General features: G+C 38.8%; 1 protein-coding gene across 1 annotated transcript; it reads right to left on the bottom strand.

Annotated features, from left to right (window-relative positions):
* Positions 1–1,316: 1,316 nt before the first annotated feature.
* Positions 1,317–6,814, bottom strand: CALHM4 (calcium homeostasis modulator family member 4). Its single transcript, XM_006055685.3, has 2 exons — positions 6,199–6,814; positions 1,317–1,923 (listed from the first exon to the last, which is right to left on the bottom strand). Exons 1-2 carry the CDS (start codon positions 6,754–6,756, stop codon positions 1,537–1,539), a joined length of 945 nt encoding a protein of 314 aa, XP_006055747.3. The 5' UTR covers positions 6,757–6,814; the 3' UTR covers positions 1,317–1,536.
* Positions 6,815–15,322: the final 8,508 nt, after the last annotated feature.

Genomic DNA, 15,322 nt, shown 5'->3' with positions numbered 1-15,322 from the left:
CTAGCGCTCTAGAAGAATGTACACTTATTCACCTGTATACGTATAAACATCTTATTAGACTTAGAAAGGATCTCAAGAATTGATTTGGTTCAGTCCCTTCCCTTGCAGCAGATAAGGTATCACTATCCCAATCTACAGATGCAACAGTTGTATTCCAGAAAGACTAACCAATTTGCCCAGTAAGTGATGGAGAGGGAGGAACAGGTCTCCTGTCCTGGCAAACTACTATAATATGTATCTCTTATTGGTTAAAAAAAAAATAGTCTTCTTAATATTCATCTTTATTGTTTCTATTAAATTTGAAAGACCCATAATTTCACACAAAATGGACTCTTCCATGATTGTAAGATTACCAGGTAAGCGACTGCATTTTAGATGGTCAGATTCTCTGGTCTCCTTGAAAGTCACCTTGACTACTGGCAGTTGGTCCATTGCCCAGTAAGTAGCCATTATTTTGCTTAAAAGATAAAGAAAAACCCTCACTTTGCTTATTTTGACCAATGAACCAGTTGTTCAAGTGAATGTGGCAAAAATCAGGCATGAGACTATATATATATCAGAAATAATGAGGATAAAATAGAAAACTGTCAAATTTTAGAAGTGAAAATTTAGGTAGGTCTTCCCTTTTAGAGTTTAGATAATAGATCTACAAATATAGCTTACAGCCTTCCTTCCTAAAATGGGTTTTGAGTACAAAGGTGTGATAACAAAAAGACATAGATGCTGTCCTGGTAGTGGAACACAGGGGGAACTTTCTAGAATAAACTTTCTATATCATAGCTGTAAAAATGTTTCCACTATGGAGGTGCCACAAATAACATTTATAACACCAGTGAGGATACAATATGTGTCCATCTTTCCTTGGGCATGGCAAGATGACTCAAGACCTTCTTGCCTGGGCTTCCCCCCTACGTGGTAACAATTTATAAAGGTTTTTTTTTTTATCTTGATTCCCAAAAGATCAGATATTTAAGCTTGAAGAAAGAGGAAGAAGCAGTGAAAAGTCACTGGGTATTATACAGAGGGAGAAAATTTTAAAAAACAAAACTTAGAAATGGCGAAAATAATGATAAAAGACAAGCAATGGAAAGAGGAAGGGCAAAAATAACATTTATGAGCACTTATTTTATGAAAGGCACTGTGCTGAGTACTTAGCTTGTATTATCATATTTAATTGTCATATGTGTCCTCACAAATCTCAGAAGTAGCTGCTATCTGAATGCAGATACAAAATAGCACTCGAAGATATTCATTTTTGCACAGCTACTAAGGAACAAAACTAGGATCCAAATTTTGATATGACTACAATTTTCACATTTGTAAAAAAAAAATCAGGCTAATATATGCACTACAAGACCATCAGTGAAATTTCAAAACGAGAAATTGTTACCATGATCAGATAAATTGATTTCGGAAATAGCATTTCAGATGAACTGACATAAACAAATATCAGAAGAGAGAGAAAAAGATGAAGGGATTACATGGAAATTTTGTCCTTATAAAAATAAAATATTTGAATTGTGAAAGGTGCTATGATTAAGGTTTTAATTCAATACCTCCTGATCTGCCTTCCTCATTATCTTCATCCACCCTGCCTCCAAGGAAGCTGTAGTTACCTTGGACGTCATTACCCATGCAGAGAAAGCTGGGGACTGACATCTCTCTCCAGTCCCGACATGAAGGAATATGGATGTGTCTGACATCTTCATTTCCAGGAATGACGCCAAATAGCTTCTTTATACGCTGCAGGATGAGGAGCCGTGAATGCTGTGCCGCAGCTTGTTCAAACAGCTCCCTCTCATTGTGGAGGTGGTTGGTCCAGTAGCGGTGCTGCAGGGAGGTGAGGGGTGAGCAGCACCTCGCCAAAGAGTAGGAGACTAGGGCAGTGATGGTTGCCAAGGTGATCAGAATCCAGCCCAGCATCTTCACATAATTATTCAAAAGAAAAACAGAAAGCATCACTATATTAAATATTCAAGAAACAACCATGATGGGAGGGATCCCCACAAATCTGAGAACTAAAATATGGGTAAGAAATTTGCTTTTCTAGTCTTTAGCATATTGACAGGTGCTATTCATTTGATCCTGGGTGCAGGTGTGACACAGGATATAGGCCCAACCATTTTCAACTTGGCTTTGGGATTACCAAGGATTTTTGGATTTGGGAAATTTCCAAAGATTTTGAAGTGGGTTCTAGATACTGTCCTGGAAGTGGCAAACATTATAACCTGCCTATTATCTTTGCATAAGGGACATAAACCACATTTTTTATTTTAGTTTAAGCATCAGGCGTAGGCTTATACATTTCTTTGGACACTTAATAAATATTTAATAATGATAGTGATGAAAATTATGATATAATAGATAATGGTAGTTTTATAAGCTACCAAGCTCAATGATGTTCCAGCAAGTATTCACTGACATTTCTTCCCAAATTACTATTTCCTTTTATTTTTTTGTGACTGAAGAAAGTTAATGAGCAGACTCTCATGCCCTTAAATGTGCACCACCTATTGTTTTCCTTTTCATCTTCCTCTCCCTTCAAATAATCTTTTGCTGGCCAGTTTTATGGTTGGTTTTTGAAATATACTTTGAAAGGAAAGTCAACTAGATTTTATTTGCAACTATTTAGTTTCCACTTTTAAAGACTGACAAATAACAAATAACTGTTTTCTATGCTTAGAATCCTTTTTTTTTCTTTTCATTATTCTTTTTTCAATATTTAGTGGTTGTTATGTAGAGTGAGACAGATGGGCTGCACACATTTAGGAAAACCACCAGTATGCAGCCAGAATCTAAATGGTGAAGATCTGTTCCACAGCTTGTGATTCACCAACAGGCCTGGAATCACCAGTGTGTGCACAGCAAGATAGCTTCACTCTAGAGAGGCTGAAGCCTACAAAGTGATACTCATCCTGTCATGATTTAACTTATTAGAGGCCAGCATGGTTGAGGAAAGGTCATCGCAGATGCCCATTAATTCATCAGCTATCATTTACTGAGCCCGAGGTTGACCTCCCACCATGTGCTGTACATACTGCTTGGTTCCTGGGACACAGATCCAGATAATTTTAGATACAGTCTCTCTTTCCAAATCCCAAAGCCCAAGGAAGGACAATGAAGACACATGAACTTGTTTAAAGAGAAGAGTGTCAGGGAGCACTTCCCAGGAGAGATGATGAGGCTCAAACTTAACTTATTAAAGACAAGTTCACCAGAGGCAAGAGGTTGAGGAGAATTCCAATTAGGGAAGAAGTCAGAAGAAGAAGCATGTGAAGAGTTGGGAAAACCCCAAGAAGTTGAATTCACAAGGTCATAGGAATCATATGGGGAAATGGTCAGGGGCCACATATTGAAGGATATTGTATGTCAGGCCAAGAATCTGGATTTGTGCTTAGGCTGGTAGAAAATCACTGAAGGACTTTATATGGGTGACAGTGCATGGAGCAGGGGTAGAGGGAGGGTTCATCATTCAATTTGCAGTTAGATGATTTGGGCATGGGTATAGAAGGTATTGAAATGGGATGAAATAAATGTCCAGAAGGTACAGGCAGAGACAGGATTTAAACTTAATTTGATCTGGTGGTCAACCCAGAATTATCCGACAGAAAGATAGTACATATTCCTCAAATGAGATTGGAGTATGAGGTAACTGTAGAAGGTGGGAGGGCAAATAGAAACAGCCCATGGTCTTTGGCTAGCTTGATAAGCCATTTATTAGCTCTATAAACTTATGAAAGTTATAAACTCTTTGAGTTTCAGTTTCCTCATCCGTAAAATGGGGTTGATTATACCTACCTCTTAGGATTATGAAGATTAGAATTAAGATATAATGTATTTGTACACTATAGGATAAGCATCTCAATAAATATTAGTGGTCAATAAATATCACTTAGTTGTGTCCAACTCTGTGACTCCATGGACTGTAGCCCACCAGGCTCCTCTGTACATGGAATACTCCAGGCAAGAATACTGGAGGGGGTTGCCATTCCCTTTTCCAGGGGATATTCCCAACCCAGGGATCGAACCCTGGTCTCCTGCATTGCAGGCAGATTCTTTCCTGTCTGAGCCACCAGGGAAGCCCAAATATTGGTGGTGGTGTCACTAAATCAAAAAATCCACTTGCTCATGGTATTCAGAGTTATAAAACTGTCTTTTCACAGAAGTCTGTGTATCATGAGACAAGATGTTTTATTTTGACCTTAAGAACATCTTACCATTGTGTATTATACCTTAGTTTTTTAAAGCAAGAACATTTTTTAACGTCAAAATTGTCCCACTGATTTTTTCACTTTTCACAGCTCCTCTGCTTGACATTTAAGGCCAGCATAAATAGGTTCAGACAAATCCTTTCTTAATAAGATTTCTAATTTTGTTTCAACTGGTCCATACATAACACTTCAATATTGTTGTGTTGACAGTAATTTTTTCAACTAAATATCATCAGCACTTTTAAATTTCAATAACTGAAAAGTGATGGGTCAAGAGAGGCCTTTGCAATAAGTAGTTTAAAAATTAATGTGTTTTTCTCAATATTCAATAATAACCTATATGGGAAAATAATCTGAAAAACAATAAAAGCATAGATAGATGGGTATGTATAACTGAATCACTTTGTTGTATACTTGAAACTAACACAACATTGTAAATCAACTATGCTGCAATATAAAATAAAAAATAAATTAAAAAACATGAATCTGTTCTTACGGCATTGCAGTGATTTGAAACGTGTTTTTCTCCCAAATCCCTGGGAGAAACTGATGAACACCAATGATTCTTTCTGTACTGACAAAAATGTACTTTTACATCTTTAGATTCAACATATAAACCTAGTAGGTTTAGGCCTTCCCATCACTTGACTCCACTCCCTCCCACAAACCTATCTAATGACACGAAATTTAGAACTATCATCAGTGTTTATTTTTAATTATAATTAAGCCTCCTGTAATTTTAGATGTGATTTAAATATATAAGAACACATATTTAAGAATATACACGCAGAAAGATGGGATTTAGTAATAATATTTTAATAACAATATCTAAAATTCCCTGTTGAAGAAAAGTTATGACCAACCTAGACAGCATATTAAAAAGCAGAGACATTATTTTGCCAACAAAGGTCCATCTAGTCAAAGCTATGGTTTTTCCAGTAGTCATGTATGGATGTGAGAATTGAACCATAATGAAAGCCGAATGCCAAAGAACTAATGCTTTTGAACTGTGGTATTGATGAAGACTGTTGAGAGTTCCTTGGACTGCAATGAGATCAAACCAGCCCATCCTAAAGGAAATCAGTCCTGAATATTCATTGGAAGGACTGATGCTGAAGCTGAAACTCCAATAGTTTGGCCACCTGATGCGAAGAACTGACTCATTGGAAAAGACCCTGATACTGGGAAAGACTGAAGGCAGGAGGAGAAGGGGATGACAGAAGATGAGATGGTTGGATGGCATCCCTGACTCAATGGACACGAGTTTGAGCAATCTCTGGGCATTGGTGATGGACAGGGAAGCCTGGAGTGCTGCAGTCCATGGGTTCGCAGAGTCAGACACAACTGAGAGACTTAACTGAAAATTCCTTGTTTTTAATATATAATAGATTCTGAACACAGTACTGAGTGCTTTAGATGCATTAACTTGTTTATTACTCACTCCAACCCTATATGACAGATCATATTAACAATATCTCCATTTTACAGCTGAGAAAAGTGAAGCATGGATAAGTTAAATAACTTGCTTAAGGTTTTGCAGGTTAATACATGGTAAAGCAAGCCTCAAATGCAGGTCTGCTCACTCCAAAGCCCAACATCCTAACCATATTTATGCAGCCGCTCAGTAGAAATCTAACTGATGAGTGGCATCCAGTTTGTGTTCTATAATCAGACAATATGAGAAGCAGCAGAAATGGAAAATATTTCCAATGATTGTAGTTAACATGAGATTGCTGTTGTTCAGTGGCTAAGTCCTATTCAGTTCTTTTGCGACCCCATGGATTACAGCCTGCCGGGCTCCTCTGTTCTTGGGACTTCCCAGGCAAGAACTGGAGTGGGCTGCCATTTCTTCCTCCAGGGGATCTTCCCTACCCAGGGATCAAACATGCATCTCCTGCACTGCAGGCAGATTCTTTACCATAGAGCCCCCAGGGAAGCACCAGTTAATACAGGATAGCAGAGCTGAAAATAAAAAGCAAGAACTTACCTGTGACTGGTATTTGTGTAGAAGAGCTACTTCATCTCTGACCGGGATCATATTGGATGGAACTGATCTGCAGCATGGAAACCCGGCTAGGATCTCCTGCTGTTCGCCGGCACTAATATTGTCAAACGCTCGGTAACGGTCCACAGATGCGAATTCACTTGCTGCACATTCGTAGTACGTGCCTGTCAGCAGGGTCATCGCCAGCCACGTTAATGGAGCAACAAGTGCCCTTCCGGTGATGCTGAAGAAGCGAAGGCAAGCCAGCTTGCGCTCCAGGAGGCTGATTCTCCGGAGCTGAGGGACACAGCTGCAGCAGTATTCACTGGTGATTGTCCACGTCTGGCTTCTCAGAGCAAAGCCGGCAACCAGAAGGATTAAGGCAGGAATGATCAGAAAAGCAGAACCATAGTAGAAATTTTTCCCAACCTGACAGGGACAACTGAATGTGAAAGAGGAGAAGAGTTGTTGCCCACAGATAGTCAAAGCAGCAATTAAAGTGTTGATAAATGTTCCACTTCTCTGCAGAGAAGATACAATGTCCCAGAGAGCTGGGCTCATCTTGAGAAGCTCCTTCACAAATCAGCTCGTAGCCCTTTCTGATCATTAGACTCCACCAGCTATAACCATTTTATGGGATCTTACTGGTTTAACTGGTTGTGTCAGACAACCCAACATCCTTACATGTTTAAAGGATTCTAGCATCTTTCCTTGTGTACTTTGTGAATCCTGAGCTAATAAATGAACTTCAGAGTACAGCCGGAGGGACCTGAGGGAGAGTTTCATCTGGCTTGAGTAACAGGGAAAACTTCTTCAGTATAGTAAAGTAAAGTAAGGTCGCTCAGTCGTGCCCAACTCTTTGCAACCCCATGGACTGTAGCCCACCAGGCTCCTCTGTCCATGGGATTCTCCAGGCAAGAATACTGGAGTGGGGTGCCATTTCCTTCTCCATCTTCAGTATATCTTTCTACTAAAAAGAGGATGACTTGATTGCAAAGCAAACTTGCTGCCATCTTTCTATGTGTTCCTTTGTGTGACACAAAATGCTTAGCACCAACAAATACAGTATTGAAGAAAATCAGAACATTCTTACCTTTGTACTAGTCCAAGATTTTGTTACTATAAAATTATAGCATAAGGAATCATGGAAGTTATCTAATACTAGAACAATAGAAATTTAGGTCTGTCTGGAGCATCCATAATTTCAGAGTTCTTCCATATAGATTCCAAAAGTTTTCCCAAAAGAGACGATCAAGACCTAGGTACCCATAAAGTCAAATCACAACAAAAACATTCTACCTTTGCATAAAAATATGTTTGTGTTGACAGAACATAATATAATAATGTGTTGTCTTAAAAGTTAAGTTGCAAATTTGTTAATATGCTATCATTTGTTATGTGAAAATATATTTGGGTAATTAATAAAGTTATATACATACAGATAAGAAATTATATGATAACACATAAAATGTCTATATTTAATCATCAAATGCTTTTTGTTTAAAGAGTGGCTTTTTAAAACCATATTGCTTTGGCTTATAAAAATGAATAAGATACAAATTCCTCTTAAATAAATCTCAGCTGGCCTTGGTTAAATATATTATCAGTGAATTGAAACATAATGCTGAGGAGCTGACCCAAAGTGCAGTATAAAAAGATAAAGAAATAAAACAGTATATTTTAAAAAGCAGTTGAAGGGAATAGAAAACAGATTAAGCAACTCCATGACCTGTCTAATAGGAGTTCTGGAGGGAAAAATGAAGGAATAGACAATATTTGAAGAGAAATAACTGAGAATTTTGCAGAATCAAAGAAAGTCCTCACATCAGGAAAGTGTTGTCTATTTTAAATAGTTTCACTAAAGATAAATTCACACTGGACACATCATATTAAAACCGCACAGTGTGAAAAACAGAAAGTCTTAAAAGCTGTCAAAAATAAAAGATAGATAACCTATCAAAAAGTGGCAATATATTGACAGCACACCTCTCATCAGTAACAATAGAGACCAGAAGACAATATCTTCAGAGTTCTTAGTACCAGCTAAACCATCATTTGAAATAGAGCAAAATAAAGACAGCACGCAGAGACTAAGGGAATTTACCACCCATAGAACCTCTTTAAGAGGCTTATTAAAGGATATGTTTCAGCAAGGAGAAAAATAAACTCTAAGGAAAGACATAGGAGCAAAAAATAATGATGAGTACAACTATATTTTAAAAATTCCTTTATTTATTAGTTATTTCTATAAATAACTACATTTTATTTCGAAAGATACAAATAAGATAATCCATGGTTATAGTAAGATATCACTACATATCTGATATAATGGCAAAAATTAAAAAGGTACTCCATACCAAATGTTGGTAAGGATTGTAGAGCAACTAACTCATATACACTCTTACACTCATGTTAGGAATGTAAAATGAAACAATCACTTTTGAAAATTGTCAGTTTCCTTAAAAGTTACCTGTATATACCTGCCATACAACATAACTTACTTCCTAGTTATTTACTCAAGAGAAATGAAAGCGTACGTCCACACGAAAACCTGTACATGAATGACACAAGTTTTATTTACAATAGCTGCAAACTGGAAACAACACAGAAGCCATCCACAGGCTGTTCTATATCCATGTAAGGGAAAGCTACTCAGAAAAATATGAGGAATAAGCTATTAATATATACAGTAACAAGAATGAAAACAAGAATTAAAAATAATTTTCTAAAGGGAAGAATTCAGGCAAAAGAATACATAATGTATGACATTTATATAAAATCCTTGAAAGTGTTAATTAACCTCTACTGATAGAAAGCAAACTAGTGCTCACCTAGAGAGTGGTGGAGAAGAAATAAGAACAAAGGGGTTGCCAGGGGCATGGGAAGACTGTGGGGGAATGTATAAATTTGAACCACGATTTTAATTTGTGGAGGTGACTGAGTAATGACAGAGAGGCCAATGCCATCAAAAGGAAAATTTATTACTTACATTCATCAAGAGAAAGGGGCATGCCAGTCCATGCAGGGCCACTTGGGGAAGCACCAGGTTGGGCTGGAGGCAGAAAAGGAGGAGGGGAAGCCGAAGCCAGAGCGTTCCCTGGGGTTTCTGTGGGAAAGTCAAGGCAGGTGAAGGGAAAGAGCTTAGAACTGGCTAATTTAAATGATTCTGGTGGCCTTCAGGGCATGGGGGATGTTGCTATTTGTCTGATACGTGGTCCTGGGTTGATTAACAGCAGAGGAAATATTGGCTTGGTGTATGAGAGTTAGATAAGAAGGTGGGTCAGAGTACGGACTCTGGGTCACGCAGGAGATACAAACTATTTAGCTGTTAAATTGGCTGTGCAGTTAATGGATGCAAATTAGACAAAGAATCAAAGAAAACACAGTTATAAAACCGGAGTGATGGATATATTAATTATGGTGATTAATTTGATGGCTTCAGGGGTGTATACATATGTCAAAACTCATCAAACTGCAAAATCACTTACATCTTAATAAAGCAGTAACAATCTTAAGTATAATTATTAAACAATAGAAACACAGTGCATAGATCACTCAGAAAAAAGGAAAATAAAAAAAGACTAATGATAGGAAAAGAAATAGTAAATAGAGGAAAAAGGATGGTAATCAGAAAACAGAAAATAATGGTAGATATGAGACCAAACACATACAATAATCACACATACAACATTTTAAAATAGCTAACAATTATTGAGTGCTCACTACATGCCAGGTAAGAACATTATCTTATTTAATTTCCATAATAATCCTATGATGAGGTACTAATATTATCCTCAGCTTCTTTACAGATGAGAAAAGTGTACTGTGGAGAGATAAAGGAAATTGCACAGGGCCATGCAGAGATGAGGGAAAGGGCCGGGACCAGGACTCAGGTGGTTTGGCACATGCCTTTAACTACCACACCAGAGCTGGGGTAAATGCATGTACAGAGATTAAAAAATAGAGTCATGCCACTCACAAGTGACACCCCTAAAACACACAAAGCTTGAAAACTAAAGGTGCTGAAATGTATACCCTTGGAAATAACATTCAGTTCAGTTCAGTTCAGTCACGCAGTCGTGTCTGACTCTTTGCGACCCCATGAATTGCAGCACACCAGGCCTCCCTGTCCATCACCAATTTCCGGAGTTCACTCAGACTCAAGTCTATCAAGTCAGTGATGCCATCCAGCCGTCTCATCCTCTGTCATCCTCTTCTCCTCCTGCCCCTAATCCCTCCCAGCATCAGAGTCTTTTCCAATGAGTCAACTCTTCACATGAGGTGGCCAACCTACTGGAGTTTCAGCTTTAGCATCATTCCTTCCAAAGAAATCCCAGGGCTGATCTCCTTCAGAATGGACTGGCTGGATCTCCTTGCAGCCCAAGGGACTCTCAAGAGTCTTCTCCAACAATACAGTTCAAAAGCATCAATTCTTCGGGGCTCAGCTTTCTTCACAGTCCAAATCTCACATCCATACATGACCACTGGAAAAACCATAGCCTTGACTAGACAGACCTTTGTTGGCAAAGTAATGTCTCTGCTTTTCAATATGCTGTCTAGGTTGGTCATAACTTTCCTTCCAAGGAGTAAGCGTCTTTTAACCTCATGGCTGCAGTCACCATCTGCAGTGATTTTGGAGCCCCCCAAAATAAAGTCTGACACTGTTTCCACTGTTTCCCCATCTATTTCCCATGAAGTGATGGGACCAGATGCCATGATCTTCGTTTTCTGAATGTTGAGTTTTAAGCCAACTTTTTCACTCTCCTCTTTCACTTTCATCAAGAGGCTTTTTAGTTCCTCTTCACTTTCTGCCATAAGGGTGATGTCATCTGCATATCTGAGGTTATTGATATTTCTCCCAGCAATCTTGATTCCAGCTTGTGCTTCTTCCAGCCCAGCGTTTCTCATGATGTACTCTGCATAGAAGTTAAATAAGCAGGGTGACAATATACAGCCTTGACATACTCCTTTTCCTATTTGGAACCAGTCTGTTGTTCCATGTCCAGTTCTAACTGTTGCTTGTAAAAGTGAGCTAAAGGCAAAAAAGTATTAAAAGGGCTAATTTTGAAGACTCAATCATAAGAAAGGAATGATCCATTATGAGATATGACAGTCATCAACTTGTCTATGACTGTATTACTGAAATATATAAAGCAAAAATATCAAATTATAAGGAGAAATTCTTATAATCAAAGAGATTTTTAACATATTAGAAGTGATCAAATAAACATTAGGAGATAAACATTGAAAGGATATAAAAGATATGGAAGAACAAAATTAGCGAGCTTTGTCTAACATCTAGTATTCCATACCCTAAAAATAGAGAATGCACTATTTTTATAAGTTCTCTATAAATCACTTGGTAAAACATACTGATCATACACAAGATCACAAAGGAAATTTCAGCATTAATGTCTAATAACAAGGAAACAAGTTGAAAAACCATGGTAAAAGAACACTATAGAGTAGGAGTTGGCAACCTATATATAATTCAGGGACCAAACTGACCCAATGCCTGCTTTGTAAGCTTTTAAACCAATAATAATTTTTTTTAATGGTTTGAATTTTTTTCAGTATTTTGTGACGTGTGAAAACTACGTGAAATCCAAATCTGAGTGTTTATAAAGTTTTATTAGCACGTATCCACACTGGTTCCTAATTGTCTAGCTGCTTTCCCATCACCTGAGCAGAGTTGAGTAGTTTGTGACAAGAGTCTGTGTGGCCTTAAAACTGAAAATGTTTACTATCCAGCCTTTTATAGAAGAAGTTTGCTGAGCCTCTGTGAAAAATAAGTAAACTAGAATGAACGGTATGAATAGAGATAAAGCTTCAATAATTTTTCAGAATGCAAGCTGTATGATGCCTGCAGCATGTTACATTCTGTAAGTTTTAAAATAAAATAATATTATATATTCTTTGTGGTTGCTGACATCTGTAGAATTTAGAAACATGTACAGAAATAACAAATATCAAGTTTCAGTAGTGGTGACCACTGAGGAGGAAAGAATAAGATTAAGAAGGGTACAGAATATTTCAACTGTATCAGTATTGTTTTAATGCTTAAAACAAAAACTGAATTATATATAGCAACTTGTTCAGTAGAGCTTGGTAGTAAGTACTACATCTTCCTTATGTTTATAATATAATGTTTTAAAACTCCATTTAATAGACTATATGGTAAGAAAGTGGAGAAGGAAATTGTAGGCCACTCTTTCAAGGAACATTGATTAGAAGTCATTATTGAAGAGTCAAAGACTTGCTGTAAAGAAATTTGTTGATTACAGATTCTTAAGTATTTATTTGCATTTACTATTGAAAGAATTGACTCTGTCTGCAGTACCAGCACATACCTTGTCAATGATCATGAATGGTCACATCCATGGATAATAATTTTCTTTGGGGCTTTATAGCCAAATGGTGTCCTTGTTAGTCTGCTGTTGCCTGTCTGAATGAAAGTGAATGTGTTAACGTTTCAGTCATGTCTGACTCTTTGCGACCCCATGGACTGTAGCCTGCCCAGCTCTTCTGTCCATGGGATTCTCCAGGCAAGAATATTGCAGTGGATTGCCATTTCCTTCTCCAGGGTATCTTTTCAATCCAGGGATCGAACCCAGGTCTCCTGCATTGCAGGCAGATTCTTTACCATCTAAGCCACAGGGAATCCCATTGCCGGTCTAGCCAACGTAAAGCATCTACCCCTTGGCAGGAATACCCTAGCTCATTCACAGAGCACACACTGGTAACACCGGTGTGGGGAATCAGGTCTGAGAGACAGAGCTGTTCTCAGAGGCGTAGGGATGCTGAGCAAATTAACACTGATTTTACATAAAGAAATTCACTTAAACACCAGAAGCAGGCTTAAATAGAAAAAGAAGCTGCAAAAAGATAACAAGCCCCCGGACCAGATGTTATAGTATTTGGAAGTGGCTTTGCCTTGTCTGAGAGTTTGTGGATGAGCTCAGATAGTAAACATTCTGCTGACAAATCAGTAGGTGTCCTCCTCTTTGCATCTCCCCAGTTCTCGACTCAGCTGCCCCGGGGAATTCTTCAAAGGCCGGTATAGGGGGTGGCCTTACTTGGTGAACAAGTAAGTTCACCACTTACTTGTGGTGATTGGCTGCTGTGCAGATAAGATGAGATTGATGAATGTGTCATTTTTCCAACCCAGGCTCCAAATTCAGTCCTCAGTTACAGAAAAAATACTTAACGAAAGAGGGAAACTTTCCTCTCCTGCATTATTTTGAAATGATTCATCTTCCTAATTTGCTGCCAAGGCAGAAAAGTAGAATCATACAGTCCAGGGGGTCGTCAAAGAGTCTGAGCCAACTTAGGGACTAAACAACAACAACCTGTTTGAAACACAATCTCTGTGCCTCCCTCTCTATTTAAGTGAAGGATGGTTTTACATAAAAAAGAAAGAGCCTGGGGAATGCAAGGCTCGCTCTGATCAGAAGAGCTACTAAAGGCAAGTAGATTTCATGGTCTGAACACCAGAGCTGTGCTTGAGTCAGTTCCCGCCAGGCAGGGGCTCCTATCTTAAGCCCCGTGGTCCTGGCTGCAGGGGAGGGAGACGGGGGAGACCCAACCATCTGGGAAAGAGCTGGGGTTTTCTTTCTTTCTTTCTTTATTTTTAGTTGCTCTGGGTCTTCATCGCTGCTCACGGGCTTTCTCCAGTTTCTGCAAGCAGGGGCTACTCTTCTTTTCAGTGGGTTCCCTTTATGGCGGCTTCTCTTGTGTGGAGCATCCTCTGGGGGTGGAGGTGATGGGCGGCGGGGATTGGGGGAATTGTAGCACATAGGCTTTAGTTGCTCCTTGGCATCTGGAATCTTTCCAGACCAGGGATTGAACCTGAGTGCCCTTCATTGGTAGGTGGATTCTTATCCACTGGATCACTAGGGAAGCCCTGGCTTTTTCTGATGAATCTAGGATGTCCTGAATTCTCACAGCGGCCCTGATGTCACCACAGCATTGGTTTAGTGAAATCAGTTCCTGTATCATAATTTGCCTCCCACCAAGTACACAGACCTTTTCTGTTTTTCTCTGGATCTTTCATCTAGAACCCAGAATTATCCCCAAATTGGGCCCTGCAACATACTGTCAGCATACCTTCTGAGATTTTGTGAGTTGACCTCTAAAATATTTTGCTCTAACGTAAGTAGCATATGAGCAGTGGAAATAAAAAAAGACATTGCTGATTTGGAGTCAGCAGATTTAGTGCAAATTCCTCTTTGTTATCCACTTTCCAGCTTGTTGTTCAGTCACTCAGTCGTGTCTGACTCTTTGTGACCATATGGACTGCAGCCAGCCAGGCTTCCTTGTCCATCACCAGCTCCCAGAGCGTGCTCAAACCCATGTGCATTGAGTCGGTAATACCATCCAACCATCTCATTCTCTGTCATCCCCTTCTCCTGCTTTCAGTCTTTTCCAGCATCAGAGTCTTTTCTAATGAGTCAGCTCGTCACATCAGGTAGCCAAAATATTGGAGCTTCAGCTTCAGTATCAGCTAATCTTGAACAAATTTCTTAACTCTCCAGCTAACCTTCAACAAATTTCTTAAGCTCTGACTTTTAGATTTCTACCCTTTAAAATGGTCATGATTACAGTACTGAATACTTCAAGGGTGTAATTAAATTAAAATGAGACCAAATGGCTTAGTGTGCCAATGCAGGAGACACAGGAGATGTGAGTTCAATTCCTAGGTCGGAAGATCCCCTGTAGAAGGAAATGGCAATCCACTCCAGTATTCTTGCCTGGGAAATCACAAGGATAGAGGAGTCTGGCAGGCTATAGTCCATGGGGTCACAAGAGTCAGACACGACTTAATGACAACCACCACCACCAAAGAAAATGAAAAACAGGTTGTAAACTGTACAGTTTATATAAACATAAGATGTTATTAAAATCTGCTACTGAAAAGTCCCACACTTCCCAACCCAGCAAAACTGCTCTTCCTGATAATGGTATCCTGGAAGAAAAGCACTAATAGAAATGCCTTCAGTATTGCAGCATTCCAGTTGATACATCACCTATGAAAACCATCTACACTAATTCATGTTTGTATAGCACATGATAATGGAGAAGGAAATGGCAGTCCACTCCAGTATTCTTGCCTGGAGAATCCCATGGA

This window comes from Bubalus bubalis, chromosome 10 (assembly GCF_019923935.1).
Source record: "Bubalus bubalis isolate 160015118507 breed Murrah chromosome 10, NDDB_SH_1, whole genome shotgun sequence".
Lineage (NCBI taxonomy): Eukaryota > Metazoa > Chordata > Mammalia > Artiodactyla > Bovidae > Bubalus > Bubalus bubalis.
The sequence above is the reverse complement of the archived record's forward strand: the minus strand, read 5'-3'. Positions and strand labels throughout refer to the sequence as shown.

Coding starts and splice junctions, on each gene's coding strand:
- CALHM4 (XM_006055685.3), bottom strand. CDS start 6,756: ATGAGCCCAGCTCTCTGGGACATTGTATCTTCTCTGCAGAGAAGTGGA. Junction 1,924..6,198: donor TACACAAATACCAGTCACAG/GTAAGTTCTTGC, acceptor AATTATGTGAAG/ATGCTGGGCTGGATTCTGAT.